The sequence below is a fragment of the Mytilus trossulus genome, chromosome 6 (genome assembly GCF_036588685.1).
Source record: "Mytilus trossulus isolate FHL-02 chromosome 6, PNRI_Mtr1.1.1.hap1, whole genome shotgun sequence".
Classification (NCBI taxonomy): Eukaryota; Metazoa; Mollusca; class Bivalvia; order Mytilida; family Mytilidae; genus Mytilus; species Mytilus trossulus.
The window spans coordinates 26,472,507-26,495,874 of record NC_086378.1 but is presented as its reverse complement, the minus strand read 5'-3'; the positions used below and the strand labels follow the sequence as shown (position 1 = coordinate 26,495,874).

At 33.3% G+C, this 23,368-nt stretch overlaps 1 protein-coding gene across 1 annotated transcript; it reads right to left on the bottom strand.

Moving 5' to 3' along the window:
• Positions 1–2,286, bottom strand: LOC134722456 (uncharacterized). The gene is made up of 2 exons (XM_063586076.1): positions 2,187–2,286; positions 1–380 (listed from the first exon to the last, which is right to left on the bottom strand). The coding sequence occupies exons 1-2, from the start codon at positions 2,236–2,238 to the stop codon at positions 1–3; spliced, it is 432 nt and encodes a 143-aa protein (XP_063442146.1). The 5' UTR covers positions 2,239–2,286.
• Between the last annotated feature and the right edge of the window lie 21,082 nt (positions 2,287–23,368).

Below are 23,368 nucleotides of genomic sequence, written 5' to 3'. Positions count from 1 at the left end.
TTAAGGTTTGTACTTACTTTTTGGCTTTACTTCTAATGTTATAGTCTGTAAAACACTTTGTGTTTCTCCTGTAGTTAAATCATACTGAGCTTCACATGTGATATTGTTTTGATTGAACGTCATGGGCACATTTCGAATTTCGAGATAAAATCTAGAATAATATTTGTCACATGTGGCGTTATATAAAGTTTTGTTGTAGAGTATCTGGTCACACCGTCCACCAATAGTTATCCAGTATACTATGGGTCCAGTATCCTGTGTTTTGATATACTGGACCACCTTCGGATAGCCTGTTAAAGAACATGTAAACTCTAACCTCTCTCCTTCATCTACTGGTAACGTCTTGTCAACTGTTAGTGTGACTATCTGTGCTTTATAACCTTTAAAAACAACGAAGGTAATGTTTCAAATTACATCAAAAAGTTAATTATTTTGTTTCCCTATTTTCTAAAAAAATAAAAAAATAAATTCTTTCTTCTCTTAATTATAATGATGGAACATGAACGTAATATTGCATGTGTCATTAATATTTGTATGCCTTATTTATTTCATGTCATCGTATAACCGGTCTGGGTTTGTAATTGCAGATTATCATTTTCAGCTTGTTTTCAAATAGTTTGGCCTTTAGCATCACTGCATCAATACAGATACATTAAATGTTGAAATAGGCATCTTGTGCAGTAACATTGATATTAGTTTGTGTGTTACCACTGTTCCTATACTCTGCGTAACAATATTGCACTCTACAAAATCAAGAACACATTTCACAAGGTAGGCTACATTATGAATTAAAAAGTTTGAGAAGACAAACAAACATGGATTGAGTGTTTAGTCTTAGAGGCATGATTTTTTTATAAGTTGTTTTAATGGCTTTGATCTAGCTGTCAGATAACTGCGAGTACTCTCAGTTCTGTTCATTGTGTCTTTTTGTATCGGGAGGTATAAGTACCCGGCCACGTCCACTTGTATTTTTTGTCTATCTGATGAGTTAAGCCTTTTTCAACTGATTTTTATAGTTCGTTCTTATGCTGTACTGTTATACCGCTGTTCCAGGTTAGGGGAGGGTTGGGATCCCGCTAACATGTTTAACCCCGCCACATTATTTCTGTATGTGCCTGTCCCAAGTCAGGAGCCTGTAATTCAGTGGTTGTCGTTTGTTTATGTGTTACATATCTGTTTTTCGTTCATTTTTTTACCTAAATAAGGCCGTTAGTTTTCTCGTTTGAACTGTTTTACATTGTACATGTTTTATCGGGGCCTTTTATAGCTGACTATGCGGTATGGGCTTTGGTCATTGTTGAAGGCCGTACGGTGACCTATAGTTGTTAATGTTTGTGTCATTTTGGTCTTTTGTGGATAGTTGTCTCATTTGCAATCATGCCACATCTTCTTTTTTATATAACACACACCATGAAACAATTTCAAATAAATGTAGATGTTATAAGTCTTATTTATGTCTTTGGATTGCTGTCTCAATTCACGTATACTGAACTTTAAGGGGAAACACGTCAGAAAGGCAATGCTTTAAAAATCAGCTGAACATTCAAATACAATTAGAAAAGAAGAATTAAGCATCTCAATGATCTAAATTATAACTATAATGACAAATGCTATATAGCCAACGAAATAATTCTTATAAATTGTGGATTCTTTTATATGTGTGTCAAAAGTTCAATGTAAATATTATGTCAAAATTTAATGCAAATAAAACGAGCAAAAAATTATTTCATGGTAAGTGCTGGGTACCCCCTAAGTTTCATTCGAATTCGATTAATTAATTGCATGCAAATAGCGCAGTCGTATTTATAATATTATCACTTTATATAATACACTTCTAAAAATCAAATACCATTGAATTATAAGGTCAAAATTAAAAGTAAATGCTTTCCCGATAGTAAAAGTTAAATATTGAATCCGTCAATGTACCGTTAACGTTACGTACAAAAGGATGAAGGAACCCATAAGGATTTTAAAATACTCCACTAGAACTAACTTATTTAATTAAGACTAATAGTTTCTGTGAAATTCGTTATTTAAAGGTACACATGATCGTATATACCGAAACCATGTGATTTCAGACTGAATTATCATGGAACAAAGAAATCGAGTTCGATCTTTTAGCAGTAAAAATCTTTATATATTTAAATCCTGGTTTTAGTCACAAAGTATGTTGTTAACAAACTCACCTGTTATAAAAAGGATCACAGCAATGCCGCTTAACACCGCATCAAATTCCATATTCGTCTTAACAAGTATTTGTTAAATTTTCAATAACCTAACTTTCATCGGTAAATAATTTTATCTTTGTCAATAACTTAAGTCATAAATTGTTATAAATTGTTGACATTGGGCAGTGTCCATTTAAATTATGGTCTTATTTGTTAAATTTAAATGAGACTGATTGGGGAAATAGTTTAAACAGGCATGATTCGTTGTCTTTTTCATCTTAACCCTTTTTAAACAAAACTTCATTGTTGAAGGCCGAATACTGACCTGTAATTATCAATTTCTGTGTCATTTGGTCTCTTGTGAAGAGTTGTCTCATTAGCAATCACATACTTCATCTTCTCTTTGTCCCGGGCCGGCGTGACGCATTCCGGGTGACATGGAAATACTGGGTGTCGGTCCGTTCGTCCGGTCTTGTTAGCGCTTTATTGAGTACAATTCTTGCCAGATTTTAAAAAAGGTATTACCCTTAGGAATTCTAATTTTATGGAAAATGACCTTGTAAGCGCTCTTACGGATACAATTCTTGTCAGGTTTTTTTGGTTAAAACCTATCCTATAGGCAATATCAACAATATCCCGGACAAGTTCTAAAATTGTGAACGATCGAATTTGTTTAAAAGGTTATGTTCCTGGGAAATTTAACTTATGGAAAATGGCCTCGTTAGCGCTCTCACGGATACATGTCAGATTTTTGTGAAAACGTATACTATTGTTATAGGTTAATATAAGCCATATCTCGGACAATTTCTAAAATTGTGGACGATCGACTTTTTTTAAATGAGTCATGCCCTTTGGAAATATTTATTAAGTGCAACGCGGGGGACATTGGAACTCTGTTCTTTTATTATATTCAGCTTTAATCCTTAAATACGACAAGTCTGATGATTGGATTAATCTGTTGGAGAGTATAGTTTAGTTTCTTTAACTTTATTTACATAACTAGATATTGGAACATGTGGTTTGAGTGCCAATGAGATAACTCACCACTCAATTAACAATTTAAAAAAAGTAAACTACTATAAGTCAAGGTACGGCCTTCAACACGGATCATTCAATCTGGCTCACACCGAACAACAAGCTATTATTGGCCCCAAAAATTATTAGTGTAAAACCATTCTAACGGGAAATCCAACAGTCTAATCTATATAAAAACGAGAAACGATTATCATTTATAAAAACAGACGACGACCACTGAACATCAGATTCCTGTACGTTTGGTGTATGTTTTATTAACACATATATTCTGTATTATCAATTGTATCAAATGAAAGAAATTGAATAAGAATGTCAATTTTCTTTGCAAAGCTATAGTAAGTAACGTCTAACAAATATGATATTTCTTAATTACATATTTTTATGAAAAATTTCGGAGATACAACTTTGTGTTGAAATGCACATTTGGTTTTTTTCAAATATTTTTTTGATTAAATGCTCTATTCTCATTATTACTTTTTTTAATTATTTAGTTTAATCATATTTTATTTGCAAATGTAACCAAAGGGATTGGACACAAGTTATAACAACATCAGAGACGTCCTCTCCCAATATAAATATAAACACAAAGTACATTAGATAATGACGAAAAAACATAGTAGGAATGCATGTAATACATACTACAAACGAAAATTAGAAATAAATAGAAAAAAAATACAATTTAATAAGGAAAAATAATAATAATAATAAAAACTGGCTGGAGTAAAGGGTTATAAAGTAGAAATTTAGAATGTTAATTGATTGTAAATCTTTATGTTATTCTGATATAAGATTGTACGGACTCAAAAATGTCTTTGTTTTGCTGAAAAGAAAGGTCATCGTCACCAACTTATAGACGCCCAATGGTTATCCCATATCTTTCTAATTTTGAAAACAGTATTTCTCTTGCTTCGTTGTGAAACGCGCACTCTAAAAAAAATAGTGTATATTATCCTCAACAGGGTTGCCACAGCTGCATGCGGGACTGGGTTTTAATAATATTAACACGATGTAAATCTGGATTTAAAGAACTGCACATATTTCTCAAACATGTATGAATGATATTAAGTTTTCTATCCCCATAACTAAAACAGGAAGGTGGCTGTATCAATTTGGACTTCATCTTTCGTTTAAAAATATTTATATTTTTGGACATACGTTTCGCGGGGTTAAGGCTATTCCATTCAATAGTAGTGGACGGGAAAAATTATTTTCTAGTTATGTCTAGTCTATAACCGGGTACTACATAATTATTACTGTTTCGCAAATCGTAGTTAGATACTTGATTATTAATTATTATAATACTAACGACAAATAAACAGCCATGAGCGCATGATACGCCCTTTGTCATGTGTGAGAAGTTTTATGCAATAACCATAAATAGTTTCTGAGATAAGGCGCGACATGTTAAAAAAATATTTTTTTGCGAAAAACTCAATAACTCATTACTAAAACTTTGAATCAACACCAAAAAATATACAGATCTTTAGATTAATATAACTAAGAAGTGTGTAAAGTTTTAAGAAATAGTCATTAATGGTTTTTAAGATACGACGCAACATGTGAAAAAAAAAACTTTTATTTTTTACAAAAAACTCAATAACTCAAAAAGTATACAGATCTTTAGTATATTATAAGTGTGTAAAGTTTTAAGCAATAATCATAATTCGTTGTGACTCGACATGTGAAACCCCTCCCCCTTTTTTTTTACAAAACTCAATTACTCTAAAATTTTGCATCCTCACCAAAAAGTATACAAATCTTTGGATTAATACAATTAAGAAATGTGTGAAGTTTAAAGCAAAATTCATATATCGTTTTTGAGATACAGCGAGATATGTGAAACATAGAAATAGCCAAGGAATTTGTTTTTGCCCCGGCCGATAAAGCTGCTAATAATATTATTATTATTTGACGTAAATGTTACATTGAGGTTCTGAAACAAAAACCATTTCTATTCTCAATTTTACATGTACCTGTTTTAGTTATATAAAGTCCCGTAACTCAAACGAGTTAAATCATATTTTCAAGTAAACAGATCGTTTGACCATCATAAGAAACACCTATGTTAAGTTTCATGAAATTTGGATAAGCGGTTCTCAGTTATGGTGCGGCATGTGGACACCGGATAGACGAACAAACCGACGGACGGACAGACGGACGGACAGACTGATGCCAGACATTTGTATACCATAATACGTCCCGTCAAAATTTTGACGAGCGTATAAAACTCTAAGATGAATGTTGGACATTATTTTATGTACATTGTGTGTTCAGTTGCCATGTTTAAACTTATTCGTGGATTGTCTATTGTACTGTATTGTTCTTGTGGGGATTACTGTTGATAATCTATTGTACTGTATTCTTGTTGTGGGTTTTACTGGTTGCTTATTGTACTGTTTTCTTGTTTTAAGGTTTACTGGTTGCTTATTGTACTGTATTCCTCTTCTGGTGCCTCCTGGTTGTTTATTGTATCGTATACTTCTTGTGGTGCTTCCTGGTTGTGAACAACTGTGTCTTCGTATATTCTAAATTCAAAATAAAAATGATTGAATACAAAAAATTCTTGTACTTAGTATTCGAAAACAATTTCCAAAATATCGAAATCTGAAATTGATACAATTCGTCTATTGCCCCATATTTAACTTCTTTTTACTGCACAATTCGAAGTCAACTTTTAAAAACACACATTTGAAGCTTTGATGGGTGTCAGATGAGGATGATCAGAATATGTTTATAGGATCCTTATTTCAGGTGGGGTTCATGTTGCTCGGTCTTTTTTTTTCTATCTTGTATTTTGTATACTGTCTTTAATAATTTTTTTACATGGCGTTGTCAGTTTATTTTCTTCTTTAATGTCCTTTTGGTATCGTTTGTCTCTCATTCAATGTACTTATTTGATTTTTAGGCAGATATGGATGTACTTTAATTATTTAGATTCAGTTTTAAGTGTGTATATTGCTGTGAGATTGTTTATAGGTCCGTTGTTGGGAACAGATGATCAAAACTTTAAATTAAACTACTGTCTATTATCTTTGCGCATGAACATTTGTATACGTTTCATTATGTTGTTAGTGAGCTTGATCAATGAATAACTCTTAATTTAAATTAAGAATAAAAATGCGTTTTATTCCATATTATGCGTTACAAATCGAATGTATAAGATACTAGTAGTCAGTACAAAGCTGCATCTGTACACAAAGCACTTCAATAAGTATTTAATTTATACCTAACATATTCATATAGTCGGTTCTTTATCTGATAAGGTTAGCGGCTTTTCAAATTTTCCGTTTGTGCTTTTGATGTTCTGTTTCACCGATATCATAGTTATAGGTCATAGGGGATTTTACTTTTTAAGGGCTCACACACGTCTGTTACTCCCACGCTATTCGTTATTTGAATTTCCCAAATTGTGAGCCTGTAATCCAGTTATTGTTGTTGCTGCTTGTTGTCTTGTATAAATGTGTTTACTATTGCTTTAGGCATAAATGAGAGTATTGGTTGTCTATTTTTGAAAAATGTCTTGAGCATTGTGTTGATACATGCAATTTTTAAAGCCTACTTTACGATATTGGTTGCGCAAATGTTTGCAAAACATCGTACAATTATTGCTTGATTGTTGGTTGCATATTGTCCAGTGGCAAATAGTCCATGCATGTTCAGGACGAGTTCAAACATCGTACAATGATTCACACGAGTTTAAAAATGATTCGCTTTTGTTTCAAACATTTATAAAATCGACAAAATATTTTGATACAATCTCGATGTTAACAGTCTTTTTAGTTAAACTAACGGCGTCTACTTGAATTTCACACGAAATATGGTTAACTTGACTTTGACACCTTATGCCCCTTAAATCAATGAACTATGTACTTACTTTTTTGACGTTGTAAAAGAAATTATTCCTACAATTGTTATAAATTCAAATATTAAAATAAGCTGTGTTGCAATAATTTTTTTGTGTCATTACTTGCAACATAAAATGAATTATCATCAAATGTTTTATAATTAAACGCACATGCACCTTGAGTTAACATCCCTTTTTAATAATTCCACTAGAAAAAGTTGTCTTTGTCAAGAATTTAGAAAACGTTTTTATGCTAAACCTTCAACGTATGTTATGTTCGATCATCAATTTACCACATTTCAAACTTTAACAGAACATTTTGCACATATTGTAAAGATATTCAAAGTTGTGTAAATACTTCAATATTCGAGAAGATAAATGACGAAAAATGACACGAGCAGCATACCCATCTTTAACGTCAACTTTGCATAACTTTTGGCTACTAGTATTTCAAAGCAAAGAGAAAGTCTGAAACGAATATTTTCCTTTGTTTCAAAGAATTAACTTATGGCAATATATAATAATTTGTTACGGTAATCATGCATAGACTATGTTCAATAATATATTGTTCTACACTGCTCATGGCGTATCGTATTGTCATCTATAATTGTAATTTAAAAAACTTGGTTCTACACTTATGACCGTGTTATGTTCTCTAAATGTGAATTAAAGAGGTTTTTTAATTTTAGCTTCTTGTGTACAAATTGGAAATTAGTATGGCGTTCATTATCACTGGACTAGTATATATTTGTTTAGGGGCCAGCTGAAGGACGTCTCCGGGTGCGGGAATTTCTCGCTACATTGAAGACCTGTTGGTGACCTTCTGCTGTTATTATTGTTTTTTATATGGTCGGGTTGTTGTCTCTTTGAAACATTCCCCATTTCCATTCTCAATTTTATACTTTCTTTTTTTTTTTGACAGTCCCATTAAAATTTATGCAACATACATTTGTATCAGTTAATTTAATTTTAATATCCGACAGCACGAAACACTAATTAAAATTTACCTTTTCTGTACATTATAGCAAATGCAACACATTGACAGACCTCTACTAGCAGTATTGACACCACTGCAATAATCAAAATCTGTTTAGATACATCATCTGAAAATTGTAAAAATTCTGAAACTTTTTTTTTGATTCACAACACTTGAACAAAAATTGAACACCGGAGTGAAAAGTAACTTTTGCTTTGTAAAACTGCCAACATAACTATACAACTACAAAGTTAACATGTTCCCGATTAGTGAATAGCAACTACCTTTAACCTCAATCATACCTGTATATGTGTTATAACTTACTAGACATGTTAACAACTGCAGATGTGGATACATCTGATTGGTCAGGAGTTGTTGTGGTGGTAGTTTGACCAGGATTAGTTGTCTGTAATGGAGTTGTTTGCGTTGTTAACCACGCAGCGCAATGTTTGTCTGAAATAACAAGCAAAGTGGAAGTTACATGCAATATTAAACATTTTGGCAGCTATCTCTTTATAATCACAAAATCCGTTATTTCACTTTAAGTCAACAATACGCGCCGATTCATAGGAAATAAGCGGATTCTTCTTTACACTATTAGGTGTTTATAGATATAAGAATTTGTGGTATGAGTCCCAATGAGACAACCCTCTATCACTGGAAACCATTTATCATTCATGTTTTACATCTAGTTTGTCAGATATAACTTCAACCGAATGAAAAATTCAGAAAGATTGTCTTTTAAATAGCAATAGATTTTATTAAAAGATAATCAGGATATAATTATATACCCTCCACACCCGACCCTTTGGTGAGTTACGTTAATGTTATTCAATAGAATATAAGATTATCTTATTAGTTGATCATTTGATAGAGTAAAAGGTATACATAAATTTTTTTAAAGTTATAAAGTCTTTTTAGAACTGACACGAAGACGAATATAAATACATGTAGGTCACAGAATGATTTCTTATTCAGTGTGTATCGTTCTGAACATGCATGGAATATTTGCCACTGGACGTTAAGCAAGCAGCCTTTTCAGTTTGACTCAATAATATTTTCAAAATCTTACACAGGAATATGTAAATCTTGATTTATTTTGGATTGTTCTAACCAATCAATGAACTTTCATGTCTCGTAATATCTTCCAATCAGGTAGCAAGAAAAATTCACGCACTTACTGTGCATCGTTCAATTCTTAATATCGACTCCTAGGAGTCGATAATTAGGCGAATAAAGTTTTGAAGTAAATCATAGATTGCCTGTTTATCAAGGAAAATAATGACCTCACCCATCGATCGTATGGCCAAATACCTTTCAAATGGAACCCAGTCTGACATCATACTCCAGGATTTTGAAAAGGCATTTGACAAGGTTTCTCATTCAAGACTGCTGTACAAACTCCAATTTTATGGAGTAAGGGGCCGGACAAACTCCTGGATCAGTTCATTCCTATCAAACAGGAAACAACAGGTAGTATTGGAAGGGGCTAGATCTCAACAAGACGATGTTCTGTCAGGAGTGCCACAGGGCACAGTACTAGGTTCTTTATTGTTCCTAACATACATCAATGACATGCCCGGATATACTCAATCAGATGTCCGCCTCTTTGCTGATGACAGTCTACTGTACATGGAAATTAGTAACGCCAAAGATACAGAACAACTTCAGAAAGACCTTGAAGCATTAGAAAATTGGGAAAAACATGGATGATGAGATTCAATTCAACAAAATGCAATATTATCCGCATACCACCAAAGAACAAAGAACCTATACAATACCCATACACTCTACATGGACACATACTCGAACCAGTAGATAGTGCCAAGTACTTGGGAGTTTCAATATCAAACAATCTCTCAAGGAACAAACATATCCAGAGTGTTACAGCAAAGGGTAACAGAACACTTGGGTTTGTCAAACGAAACCTTAAAGAATGTACAAGGAAAGTAAAGGCTGCTGGCTATACAACACTCGTGCGACCTGTCATATAGTATGCTTCTACTATATGGGACCCATCCAACCAAGCAAGCATCAAGAGCTGCTAGATTTGTCTATAATGATTACACATCACGCACACCAGGGTGCGTCACTACAATGCTAGAAGATCTTAAATGGGACACATTACAGACAAGACGCCGTGATAACAGGCTATGCATGCTCTATCGTATCCAGAATGAGCTGATAGACATCAACAAGAGTACTTACCTCAAAGATGGCGACAGTAGAACTCATGGAGGACACAAGTTTTACCAACAGAGGGTCACCAGTGATGTCTATACAGGAACTCCTTCTTTCCAAGAACAATCATGGAGTTAAATACATACATTACCTGCCAGGGTTGCTGAAGCGGGATCAGTTGAAGAAGAAGAAGAAGAAGAAGAAGAAGAAGAAGAAGAAGAAGAAGAAGAAGAAGAAGAAGAAGAAGAAGAAGAAGAAGAAGAATAGATTAGACCGTTGGTTTTCCCGTTTGAATGGTTTTACACTAGTAATTTTGGGGCCCTTTATAGCTTGTTGTTCGGTGTGAGCCTAGGCTCCGTGTTGAAGGCCGTACTTTAACCTATAATGGTTTAATTTTTAAATTGTTATTTGGATGGAGAGTTGTCTCATTGGCACTCACACCACATCTTCCTATATCTATATTGGATTTTTGTGATATATCGTGTCGAACATTATGTCCTTGATCAACAATGGGATCAAAAAAGGGAAAAGGAAAAGTACAGAAGAAAGTACCGAATGAGAAAAAAAGAAAACGAAGTTCAAGTAAGACACCGCCACAATCAAAAACAAAAAAGAAAGGACCGCGAAATGGTGATGGCGGCTGCAAGAGAAAAATTTTAAAAAAGGGACACTCAGTTCATGTCCATGAACAATTCCTAGAGGAAGTTATTCAGAGAAGACGTGAATTGGTGCCGATCATGAAGGATGCAAGACAAAAAGGACACGTTGCACATTTACGTGATGATAAACTGTTTATCGACAACAAGAGATTCTTCCCGCATCCACCACCAAAAATGCCACCTAGACCACTGTTCCAAAACCAGCGACCAATGGAGCAAAGACCACCTCCACCTTTTCATAGAGGTGTTGTGCAAGAGGAACAGCACAAGTGAAAATCGAACTAACAATGCGGATCCTATTTTTTCTGAATGTATGTAGTATAAAACAAAAACTGTTGTGTCCTGAATTTATAGAGATGATAAAAAATTATGAAATTTGTTTGTTTACAGAAACAAAACTGTCTGACATTGATATATTAAATATACCTGATGACTGTATGTATTATTCTAAAATTAGAAAAAAATGTAAAAGAAAGTCAGGGGGGATTGTAGTTATGTATAGAAATAAGTTAAAAGGTTATTTAAACTTTATAAATACAGATTGTGAATTTGTACAGTCATGACAGTGGGTAAAGATTTCAAAACTTATTATAAACCAGAAAACTGATTGTCTACTAGGTTGTGTTTATATTCCACCATCGAATTCGAAATATTCAACAAGTGAATCATTCGATGAGGTAAAAAATGAGATGCTCAATATAAAAAAAAACATATAGAGTCTAAATTGTATTATTTTTGGTGATTTTAATGCCAAAACTGGTAGTATACCAGACTATATTATACCGGACGAGAATCTGGTTGATATTTTTGAATTTAACTCAGAGGATATACTTTCGTATAATATTATGTTTGACTACGAAAATTTACCTAGAAACAGTATTCCATTACACAGAGTTACAAGTTACAAAATGTATGTAAAAGAAATAACATGTATATAGCAAACTCAAGAGTAGGTAATGATAAAGGTATTGGTAAAAAAACTTGTAATGATACAAGTGTTATTGACTATTTATTATTGTCATCTGATTTATTTCCAGTTGTTAAAGAGTTCGATATTATGGAATTTGATCCATTGGTCTCAGATGTTCATTGTCAATTACATGTAGTTATTCAAGCTCCAGTTGACGAACTCTCACAATTTTGTAGTGAAAAATATGTCAAGTGGAGAAAAGAATTTTTTTCAGAATTTTTCAGAATTTTTAGATAATGTTAAAAGTGATCATGATTGTCAGTTAGAACAACTACTGTTAGAATTAGATAATTTAGAGGTACAACAAGGGATTCATCAAAATGAGATGAACAAAGTTGTAGAGAGAGTTAATAACTTTTTTCAATCAGTTGCTACACAAACTTTTGGTAAATACAAGCCGTTTAAAAATCCCAAACCAAAAAGCGACAATAAACCTGGGTTTAACAAGCAATTTTTTGATAGTTGAAAAATTTCACAAAGCGCGGAAAAGGTACAGTTTTATAAAAAATGCTGATTATCGAAAACATATGAAATGTAAGCAAAAGCTATAAAATTGAAATTTCTAAAGCAAATGAACTGTACCAAAGAAATATTGGAAATACATCACGCCAGACCAAAAAATCAGATAGTATAAAGTTTTGGAATATTTTGAATAATATTGGGTCAAATAAAAAAAAAAAGGCGTAGACCCTGAAATTTCGATTGAGTCTCTCTATGACTATTTCAAATATATGAATAGATGTGACTCAAATACTGAGGAACCAGAAGTTAATTTTGATGTACATAATTTATCAGATGAATTGTATAACTTATTGAATGGTACTGTAACCGAAGATGAGATTTTAAAAAGTGTAAAAAACTTCAAAAATGATAAAGCTAGTGGATGTGACAAAATAATTAATGAATATATAAAATGTACTGTATATGATCTTATGCCAAGTTAAACTTTTTAATTTAGTATTAGATACAGGAATAGTTCCAGAGTTATGGTCTCTTGGTATTATGATTCCTATTTTTAAGAATAAAGGTTCAAAAGCAGACCCTGTAAATTATAGAGGTGTAACATTAAATTCTTGTTTAGGAAAGACTTTTTCATCAATAATAAATGAGAGATTATTAAAACATAGTTTCTCAGATGAAGTTGAACTTATATCAGAATCTCAGGCTGGATTTAGAAAAGGATTTTCAACTACCGATAATATTTTTGTGCTGCATTCAAAATTATTTTGCACATTTGTGGATTTTAAGAGAGCATTTGACACTATTTGGAGAACAGGGTTATGGCAAAAGTTACAAAAATCTCACATTACTGGGAATTTTTTTACAGTTATTTATAATATGTATCAAAATATAAAGACATGTGTTCGAAATGGTAACCAAAGTTCAACTTTCTTCAACTGTGGTGTTGGTGTTAGGCAGGGTGAAAATTTATCACCGTTCTTGTTTTCAGTGTTTTTGAATGATTTAGAAAACTTTTTTGTGGAAAATGATGTAAAAGATTTAGAATATATTTCTAAAAACTGCGAAGAGTTGTTACAAGTATTAGTTAAAATCTTTGTAATTTTGACACTGTTATTATGTCTGATAGTAAGGAAGAACTACAACATGCACTCGATGTTTTTGAACAATATTGTAACATATGGAAACTCCAAGTAAATATAGATAAAACAAAAATTATTGTGTTAGTAAAAATAAGGTACGAGACAACTTTGATTTTCATATATAGAAGCTGTAGATTCTTACAATTATTTAGGAATAACTTTCAATTATAACGGTAATTTTTGTACTGCTAGAAAAAGGATTTTTGATCAAGCACAAAAAGCAATGTTTGCTCTCTACAGGAAGATAAAACATATATCATTGCCTATTGCTATTCAGTTATAACTCTTTGATGCTGTAATCGCACTTATATTATTATATTCAGCAGAGGTTTGGGGGGTTTGAAAATAATCAGAATATTGAGAAAATGCATTTGTAATTTTGTAAAAATATTCTTGGTGTTCGGAAAAGTACACCAGATTTTATGGTTTACGGGAAATTAGGGCGGGTTCCGTTAGATATCACTATAAAACTTAGGATGGCATCATTTTGGTGCAGAACTATTAAAACAGAGAGCAAACTGTCAAATATCCTTCTAAGACTTATGATTAAGCTACATGAAAATAATCCTACCAAATTTGAATGGATCAAATATGTAGAATCTATATTTTATGATACAGGTCTTAGTTTTATATGGAACGATCAATTAGTTGTAAATATTGATTGGTTAAAAAGTATGGTTAAACAGCGATTAACAGATCAGTACTATCAGCATTGGTTCTCGCAGATACATAATGCATCTAGGGGTGAATTCTATTCTTTATTCAAAATCGAGTTTGGTTTGGAACCGTATCTATTGCGATTATTACCCAAAGACAGATATTACATATCTAAACTTCGATGCTCGAATTTGAAGTTAGTACCTCTTGAGACGGGTAGATGGGCGGGGATCGCGAGGGAAAATAGAATATGTACATTATGTAATGAGGGAATAGGGGATGAGTTTCATATATTGTTTACCTGTAAAAATGCTGATGTTTCTGCTCTTAGATCAAAGTTTATACCAAATTACTATGTAATGAATCCAAGCAAGAACAAGTTCACTGGCTTGTTGCCTATTTGTAACGTACAAGTTCAAAGGAATTTATCAATTTTTGTAAAGAAAATCATAAAATACTTTATCTAATTATACCAATTGTCTTTTAAAATATACTATGTATTTGTGTTTCGTTTGTCCTGTCTCGCTATGTATTATCTTTATATGTTTGTATATATTGTCCTCTTGTACACAAGTATGTGTCTGAGGTTAGGAATAAAATCTTGAATCTTGATAATTAATTTAGACGAATAAAGTTTTGAAGTAAATCAAAGATTGCCTGTTTATCAAGGAAAATAATGACCTCACACAGGTCATTATTTTATGCCTTGGAACATATATCATTGAAACATGGTATCGTCCGAGTTGATTCTAAAAAGGAATGACCTGCCGTTCTGAAAAAAAAAACTCCATATACAAGGCTTTATAACACAATAAAATAACCTACGAATTTTCTTACCAATTATTTCTAAAGTAATAACACTTTCCGCATAATCTGAACTATCTGAACTATACGTAGCTGTACATTTGACGGCATGTTGATGACATGAATACGAAGCACTTAAAATGCTCATAAAAAATGTTAGTGATGACACGTCACAAGATGCATCGAACAAGGTCCTGTTTGGGGATTGAAAAGGTATACATTCATTTTTATTTTGTATTATCCAGCTGGCGATATCTCCATCCAAGAATGATGGATAAAAATTAACGAATCTTGGTGTTCCCGTTACTACACATGTAAAATCTATTCTGTCTCCTTCTGTAATTGGAGGTGTATTATTGATCCACATGGAGACAGTCGTTACCACAGGTCCTGAAATATACAATATCTCCTGTTATGATATACAATATCTCCTGTTATGATATACAATATCTCCTGTTATGAAACATCGCAACATTTAAGTTAGTTTTATTTTTCTGCATCTATCGAAATGTTTTAATTTTTTTCTTACATATAATTGGTCATATTTATTTCCTGAGAAGTGTTAATAAAACTAATAAAAACTTATTTATTTTCTTCAATTTTGTGTGTTTGTCTTGTTTTTATTTCTTTACATTGAACACATGGCATCAAGACAAAACTCTGGCCTTTTATTATTGTTAGTTGCTCTGAACTATAATTTCAAGTAACTGCGAGTACTTAAAGTGGTTGGGTTTTTTTTGTGGTTGAGGTCAGTGGCGTTGCTAGATCATTTTCAAGTGTACGCCCGAACCTCGGTCAGGGACTAAAGGCCCTATTGGATCCAGGCCAATGAACCAGCTGGTAGTAGATGAGCGGGTGCTAAGCCTCCGGAAGTTTTTAAAGTACATACCATTCCTGTCATTGAAAACTCATATCAATAACAACATTCTTTAGATTCAAAATGGTTATTTTTTTTATGTTTAATCTATTCATTGTTTATTTAGAATCGTAAATGAACATGAAATGATAAATTTTCTGAGCTGTTTAGGTGCAGTATTAAAATGTGTAAATAAAACCCTGTTTTTTCGCCTGAAATTTCTCCCTGCGAAAAATTTATTCATTTATCAGTGCATTACAGGATTTAAACAAATCAATTTTTTTCATTTAATTTCTGCACAAGTTTCATGACAAAATATGGAGGTTTATAAATTTATCATGTAAATTAACTCGACATCATAGATACCAGGATGGAAATTTATTCTTGAGCTATACGCGTTTTCCTCCATGAAAGTTTCATTAACTTTGACCACGGTTTTACAAATAGTTTATATGTACCAAACTTTAACCTCAGAATGTAAATACTTCATATTTTTATAAAGATTAGACCGTTGGTTTTCCCGTTTGAATGGTTTTACTAACAAACAAACTAGCAAACTAACAAAACCTTTAAATAGACTTGTTAAAAGGGGATATAGTTACGATACTGTTGTCAGGTCATTAAAGATTGCATATTTTGGCTTTAACATTGATTCACTGATAGGGTCTTTGCATCGGAACTAAACACATTTATTTCTAAAAAAAAACAGTTGTTGGCATGACACGGGTTATGATCTTCTCATATATTTTATGATAGTATGATACTAAACCCCTAACGGGAGGGATTGTACCTGATATTCATATGATGAAGACATAATCTTTCAATCAGTTTAATTGAGGTCTGGAGCTGGCATGTCAGTTAACTGCTAGTAGTCTGTTGTTATTTATGTATTATTGTCATTTTATTTATTTTCTTTTGTTACATCTTTTGACATCGGACTCGGACTTCTCTTGAACTGAATTTTAATGTGCGTATTGTTATTCTTTTACTTTTCTACATTGGCTAGAGGTATAGGGGGAGGGTTGAGATTTCATAAACATGTTTAACCCCGCCGCAATTTTGCGCCTGTCCCAAGTCAGGAGCCTCTGGCCTTTGTTAGTCTTGTATGATTTTAAATTTTAGTTTCTTGTGTATAATTCGGAGTTTAGTATGACGTCCATTATCACTGTACTATTATGCATATTTTTAGGGGCCAGCTGAAGGACATCTACGGGTGCGGGAATTCTCGCTACATTGAAGACCCATTGGTTGCCTTCGGCTGTTGTCTGCTCTATGGTCGGGTGGTTGTCGCTTTGACATATTCACCATTTCCTTTCTCAATTTTATTACACTAGTAATTTTGGGGCCCTTTATAGCTTGTTGTTCGGTGTGAGCCAAGGCTCCGTGTTGAAGGCCGTACATTGACTTATAATGATTTTCTTTTTTAAATTGTTATTTGGATGGAGAGTTATCTCATTGGCACTCACACCACATCTTCCTATATCTACGGAATCCATAAATTACCGGAAAATTCATCATATATAATTTCGTCATGATGCGCTGGATACTGTTTTGACCATAACCAGTTTTTGTCCAATTATCGTAAAATGATACGATGGTTTGACAAAGTTATTGATATATTAAAACTTTAACCACAAACTGAACCTACATCTACACAGTTATAATTAATAAATAAAAAAAAGCAAACCACATTTCGAATCTAAGTCCATAAGGAATTGCTTTAAAAAATGGAAAGCGAGTATAGAAATCACGGTAGATTTAGACTTTGACAGAAAATGAACAAATGTATAAATATGGCACCAATTTTGTCATTTTTATTCGAAATTACAAGCAATTGAAGAAAGACTAAGAAGGTTGATGTACTGTTAACCAATTCTTCTAATAATATCTAAATGAAAATATTTTGTTTTACCTAATTCAAGTGTACGCCCGGGCGTTTTGACGTTAACGAAGCTATGCGCATGGAGTTATACAAGTATCCGGCAACGTTCCCTCTATACCTTTGAGGGAGAGATCCGTTTGCGCCAAAAATGCGTCCTTTTGCGCCACAACTTTTTTTCGCCAATGCTACGTTTGCGTCACCTGTTTTAAAATTACATGGTATCATTTGCGCCAAAAATAAAACATACGATTGCTCCAATTAGAAGAAAAATTACTTCTCTCCTCCTTTATATGGATTGGAACCGGTGTTATATAGCAATTCTTCCCCCATTCCAGTTTTCCCCCGGGGGAAAGACTGACATGAGCCAATGTTTCCCCCGGGGAAGTTTTGGATCATTGTCATTCTTCCCCTGCGGAAAGTTGACAATACGTATACATACAGTAACTTTTCCCCCATGATATAGATTTCAATATATTTATATGCATGTCTGGAAATTAAACCGAACAGTGTTAGAATTATATTTATTTGTATACACATGAGTTGTTCATTCAAATTTACACAAGTCTGTCTACAGGTTTATCAGTCTGGCTATGTGTCAACTAGTCTGTCTTTCTGTTCAACAGTTTATTTTAGTATACTTCATGTCAAAATGCCTGGAGCCAATTTCACAAAACATCGTAAGTTTAAGATTTTGATTGGCTAATACGAGGGTATCAATTTACTCCATTACCCTTCATGGAGACGGTTGATCAAGTGTGCGCTTTATTAAATACGACTCTATCCTATGACAAATACTCTACCACCCTTCACAGAGACGCTTGGTCAAGTGTGCGTTTTATTCAATACGACACTATCCTTTGACAAATACTCTATTACCCTTCACGGAGACGTTTGATCAAGTGTGCGCTTTATTGAATACGAATGTTTATGTACAAGATGTCAGTTTATTACTTTGAATTTTAAAAAAATCGACAGTAATAACAGAACATTCAGTATAATAAATTAAATAACACATAGCTGACAGGGTGATAGAGCAGATTGGAACCCCTCGAAAAGACATTGTCAACCTTGGCTTCGCCGCGGTTGACAATGTTTTCTCGGGGTACCAATCTGCTCTATCACCCTCTCAGCTATATGTTATTTATATTATGTGTCCCCTAGTCTTCTTACGTTTTCAACTGTCTGTCTATATGTCCACAAGTCTGTCTACATATTCGTCAGTCTGTTTACATGTTTACCATTCTGTCTATGTCCCTAGTCCGACTAGAGACCATTTTCACTGGCTTTGAAATAACTTTCAGTGTAAACATCGCATACATTTTACTATCATTTCGGTGCTTTGTGTCTATTGGTTTTTTTTTATGTAAGTGATTATTGTGCACCGTACTAACAATTTAGTGAAGTCAATTGCAGATGATATTTTACATTATGTTCTTGAGGTGTGCTGTCCCGTATTGAGTTGGAGGAGGGTTGGGTTTAATGCCGCCACGTTCTTTATGTGCCATTCCAAAGCCAGGAACATGTAGTACAGTGGTTGTTGACGTTTCATATCGGTCATATGTTTTTCGTAAATTATTTTGTTATAAATAAGTCCGTTAGTTTTGTTTGAATTTTTTTCACATTTTTATGGTAGGGGCATTTTAAAGCCGACGATATGAGAGTTTCTCGTTGTGAAATGCCGTACGGTCCCAGTGGCCTTTTATCACTTAATACCACATCGAATTTGTAGCATTCGTGCTGGAAAGTGTTCGACCCTATACTTAGTATATGCACCTGAAGGGCAGTTGGTTTTTTTTTTTGTAGATCTTGTACAGCTCAAACTATAATGTGGTTAGTTCCCGTGCTTCCACGTCTTCCATGCTGGCAAAAGCGGGTGTTCATATCTCCTCTCAGATTAATGAAGTGTCGTCCGTATCGGATTTCCTCTCCTGAATGAAAGCTTTAGGTCGACGAATATTCCTCTCTATCCGTGCCTTTTTTTAGTTCTTTTATTTATTAATACTTTATACTTTGCATGATATATCATGTGAAGTCATTTCACCATAATACTTGATATCATAGACGTCTGTCCTGGGAAAAATCTACTAATTGACCAGCAATCGGATTCATTTAGTCAATGATACCAAGGGTTCACGAAAGAGAATGGATGTGATCATCACATCAGGATGTGTTTCGTGTGTATAAATATAACATATATATCTCTATTAATACCTATCAAATGTATAAGCATACGATGAAGTTTAGGTATTAACTCTAAACTGAAGAAAAGTTACTATTCTTTTGCTTCATAATTTTTTTTTACCGTGACATCGCCGACGTTATATCACAAGGAGGAAAACTTAGCTTCTCACGCTTCTGCGGGGGGGGGGGGGAAATTGGCCTGATCCTGGTTTTCCCCACATAACGCTGAGGGGGGAAAGTGGGATCATGACATTTTTTCCGGGGGGAGATATTGGATCGATCCAGTCTTTCCCACCGGAAAATTTGGCTTGGGGGAAGAATGACTATAGGACACCGGCAGTTTACACTGCATGCAAAATTAAGGTTTTTTTTTTCTGAAACATACTTTCTTCTTACTGCTGCTGCTTGGGTACTACCCAATTTAATGTATGTAGTAGCTTGTTTATTCACTTTATTGTCCAAAAAGACAAAACACTGAAGGATGAAATGCATAAAACAGTTCATGAAAATTCCTGTGGAATGCTTCTGCTCCATGACTGGTACGTCTTGCGGTGGATAGAGTTTCAGTCCATACGGATGGTTGGAACAAAGCACTGTGTTATCAATATATGTAGCTAAAATATGATCAGCAAAAGCTTCTATTTTCTTCTCTTTTTGGCATATCTTGTATTAAATATTCAACAAAGCAATAAGTTTTCTTCTCTCTGAACATTGATTTCTGAATGCATTCAAATTCATTTCTCTCTAGATACTCATCTTCATGGTGAAATATTTACGAACATTGATACTTTTTGAAGCCCAAAAACAATAAATATAAATATTAATCATTATTATTAATGATAGATATGTGTACAGGTAAATTGGCGCAAATGAGTTCCGAACATTTGGAAAACAAAATTTGGCGCAAATGATACCCCTGAAAAATAGTAATTGGCGCAAAAGGACTGCTGCCGTTTTTGATAGATGTATTTCTATGTGTCTCTATCTGACGAGTTAAGCCTTTTTCAACTGATCGTTTATAGTTCGTTCTTATGTTGTACTGTTACATTGACTAATGTTAGGAGAGGAATCCCGCTAACATGTTTAACTCTCCCACTATCTGTATTTAAGTGCCTGTCACAGGTCAGAGGCCTGTAATTCAGTGGTTGTCGTTTGTTGATGTGTTACATATTTATTTTTCGTTCATTCTTTTGTACGTAAATTAGGCCGTTAGTTTTCTCGTTTGAACTGTTTTTCATTTATCATTTCGGGGCCTATTATAGCTGGGTATGTGGTATGGACTTTGTTGAAGGCGGTACAGTGACCTATATTTGTTATTTTTTGTGTAATTTGGTCTCTTGTGGAGGGCAATCATACAAAATCTTCTCTTTGTAGATCTTGTTACCAATGTGTATGCAAAGCAATTAAATATTTGGAACATTTCGTACAAACCTGTTATCCAAGAACAAATTAATATTACGAAAATCGATGTATAATCGTATTGCGCCATGTTGATAATAAATAATTTAACACGAGTGTATAAACACATAAATGCAGGTACATACAATATATGTATATCAAAATATAAAGTGATACACTATTCAATATTTGCATATGGATTATAAAGCAATAAATATATAAATCATCTTTTATAGTATAATATCAAATAAATGAAAACGGAAGAATATAAGCCAATAGGAAAACGTGTAAAAACTATGGAAACAATATATTTCAAATTTCATGCACGCTTTTCTGGATGTATCTTCATCGGAAACGCTGAAAGCCAATTGTTGGAAAAGCCAGGAATCATATAAGAAACGAAATAGTAGAATTTCGACATTGTAAACGCTATATATGTTATTTATATCTTTAATGTTATCGGCAAAACGTTTGCACATAGGTTACGATACACGTGGATTAACGTCGTAAAATTATATGTTGTTGTTGTTATAAATAGATTGTCTGTCACAATAAACACTCGGATTAAACCAAGGAGATAACTGTATTGTATTTTAAGCTTAGCCTGCGTAAAACGTAGATTTTTATCGTCGCAATTTGAGTTTACCTATCGACGTGAAGCGGGGCTAACCGGGTAAACGGATATTTGCGACATTAAAATCAAGCTTTACGAAGGCCAAGCTTTTTGACCAAAATAAAACAACATTTGGAGGCTCAAAATGTGACTTTCATGTTTATTTTTTGAGAAATTACATTTAAAAAAAATCGAAATTCAAAATGTTTTTTTTTTTTTAAGTTACGGAATGGTAGACCGTAAAATTTACTCCTTCAAAATATTTATCAACGTGCAATGAAAATCATCTCTGCAAACGAATTGGATTAATAGAATTATTGTTTAACCGGAAGCTCAACACATAACACATAACACAGTACAAAGGGAGATAAACAGTGTGTAGAAATTGTTCTAGCATATTACAGAATTATTGTTCTTTGTATATAATACTGATACCTAAATTATATTTAGCAAATAGAATTTAGAATGGAAACAACCGGACCAAATAGCAGAAACCAGCCCAAGGTCACCGATGGATCTTCAACACAGCATGAAAATCCGGCACATGGAGGCGAGCTTCAGCTGGCCCATAAACACAAATGTGTTCTAGTTTAGTAAAAATGGACGTCACAGTAAACTCCGAAACATATAAATGAACTAAAAAATAAAAAAACAAACGTGCAAGACTAATATAACAAAGGCCAGAGGCTCCTGACCTGGGACAGGCGCAAACATACGTTGGGGATAATTATATATAGGAATATGTAGTATGAGTGGGCGCGTAGCTAAAACGCCTGGACAAAAACTGTTTATGGTCAAAACAGTATCCAGCGCATCATGACGAAATTATATATGATGAATTTCCCCGTAATGTATGGATTCTTGTTATTATGTATATATATGCCGACTCTAAATAAAATTTACTTACTTACCTACTTACTTATTCCGTAGATATAGGAATATGTGGTGTGAGTGCCAAAGAGACAGCTCTCCATCCAAATAAAAATTTAAAAAAGAAAATCATTATAGGTCAATGTACGGCCTTCAACACGGAGCCTTTGTTCACACTTAACAACAAGCTATAAAGTGCCCCAAAATTACTGGTGTAAAACCATTCAAACGGGGAAACCAACAGGTCGAATCTATATAGAAAAACTGAGTATTTACATTCTGAGGTTAAAATTTGGTACATATAAATTATTTGTAAAACCGTGGTCAAAGTTAATGAAACTTTCATGGAGGAAATCGCGTATAGCGCAAGAATAAATTTCCACCCTGGTATCTATGATGTCGAGTTAATTTACATGATAAATTTATCAACCTCCATATTTTGTCATGAAACTTGTGCAGAAATTAAATGAAAAAAAAATGATTTGTTTAAATCCTGTTATGGACTGATAAATGAATAAATTTTTCGCGGGGAGAAATTTCAGAAGAGAACCAGGGTTCTTTTTACACATTTTAATACTGAACCTGAACAACTCAGAATATTAATCATTTCATGTTCATTTAAGATTCTAAATAAACAATGAATAGATTAAACATAAAAAATAACCATTTTGAA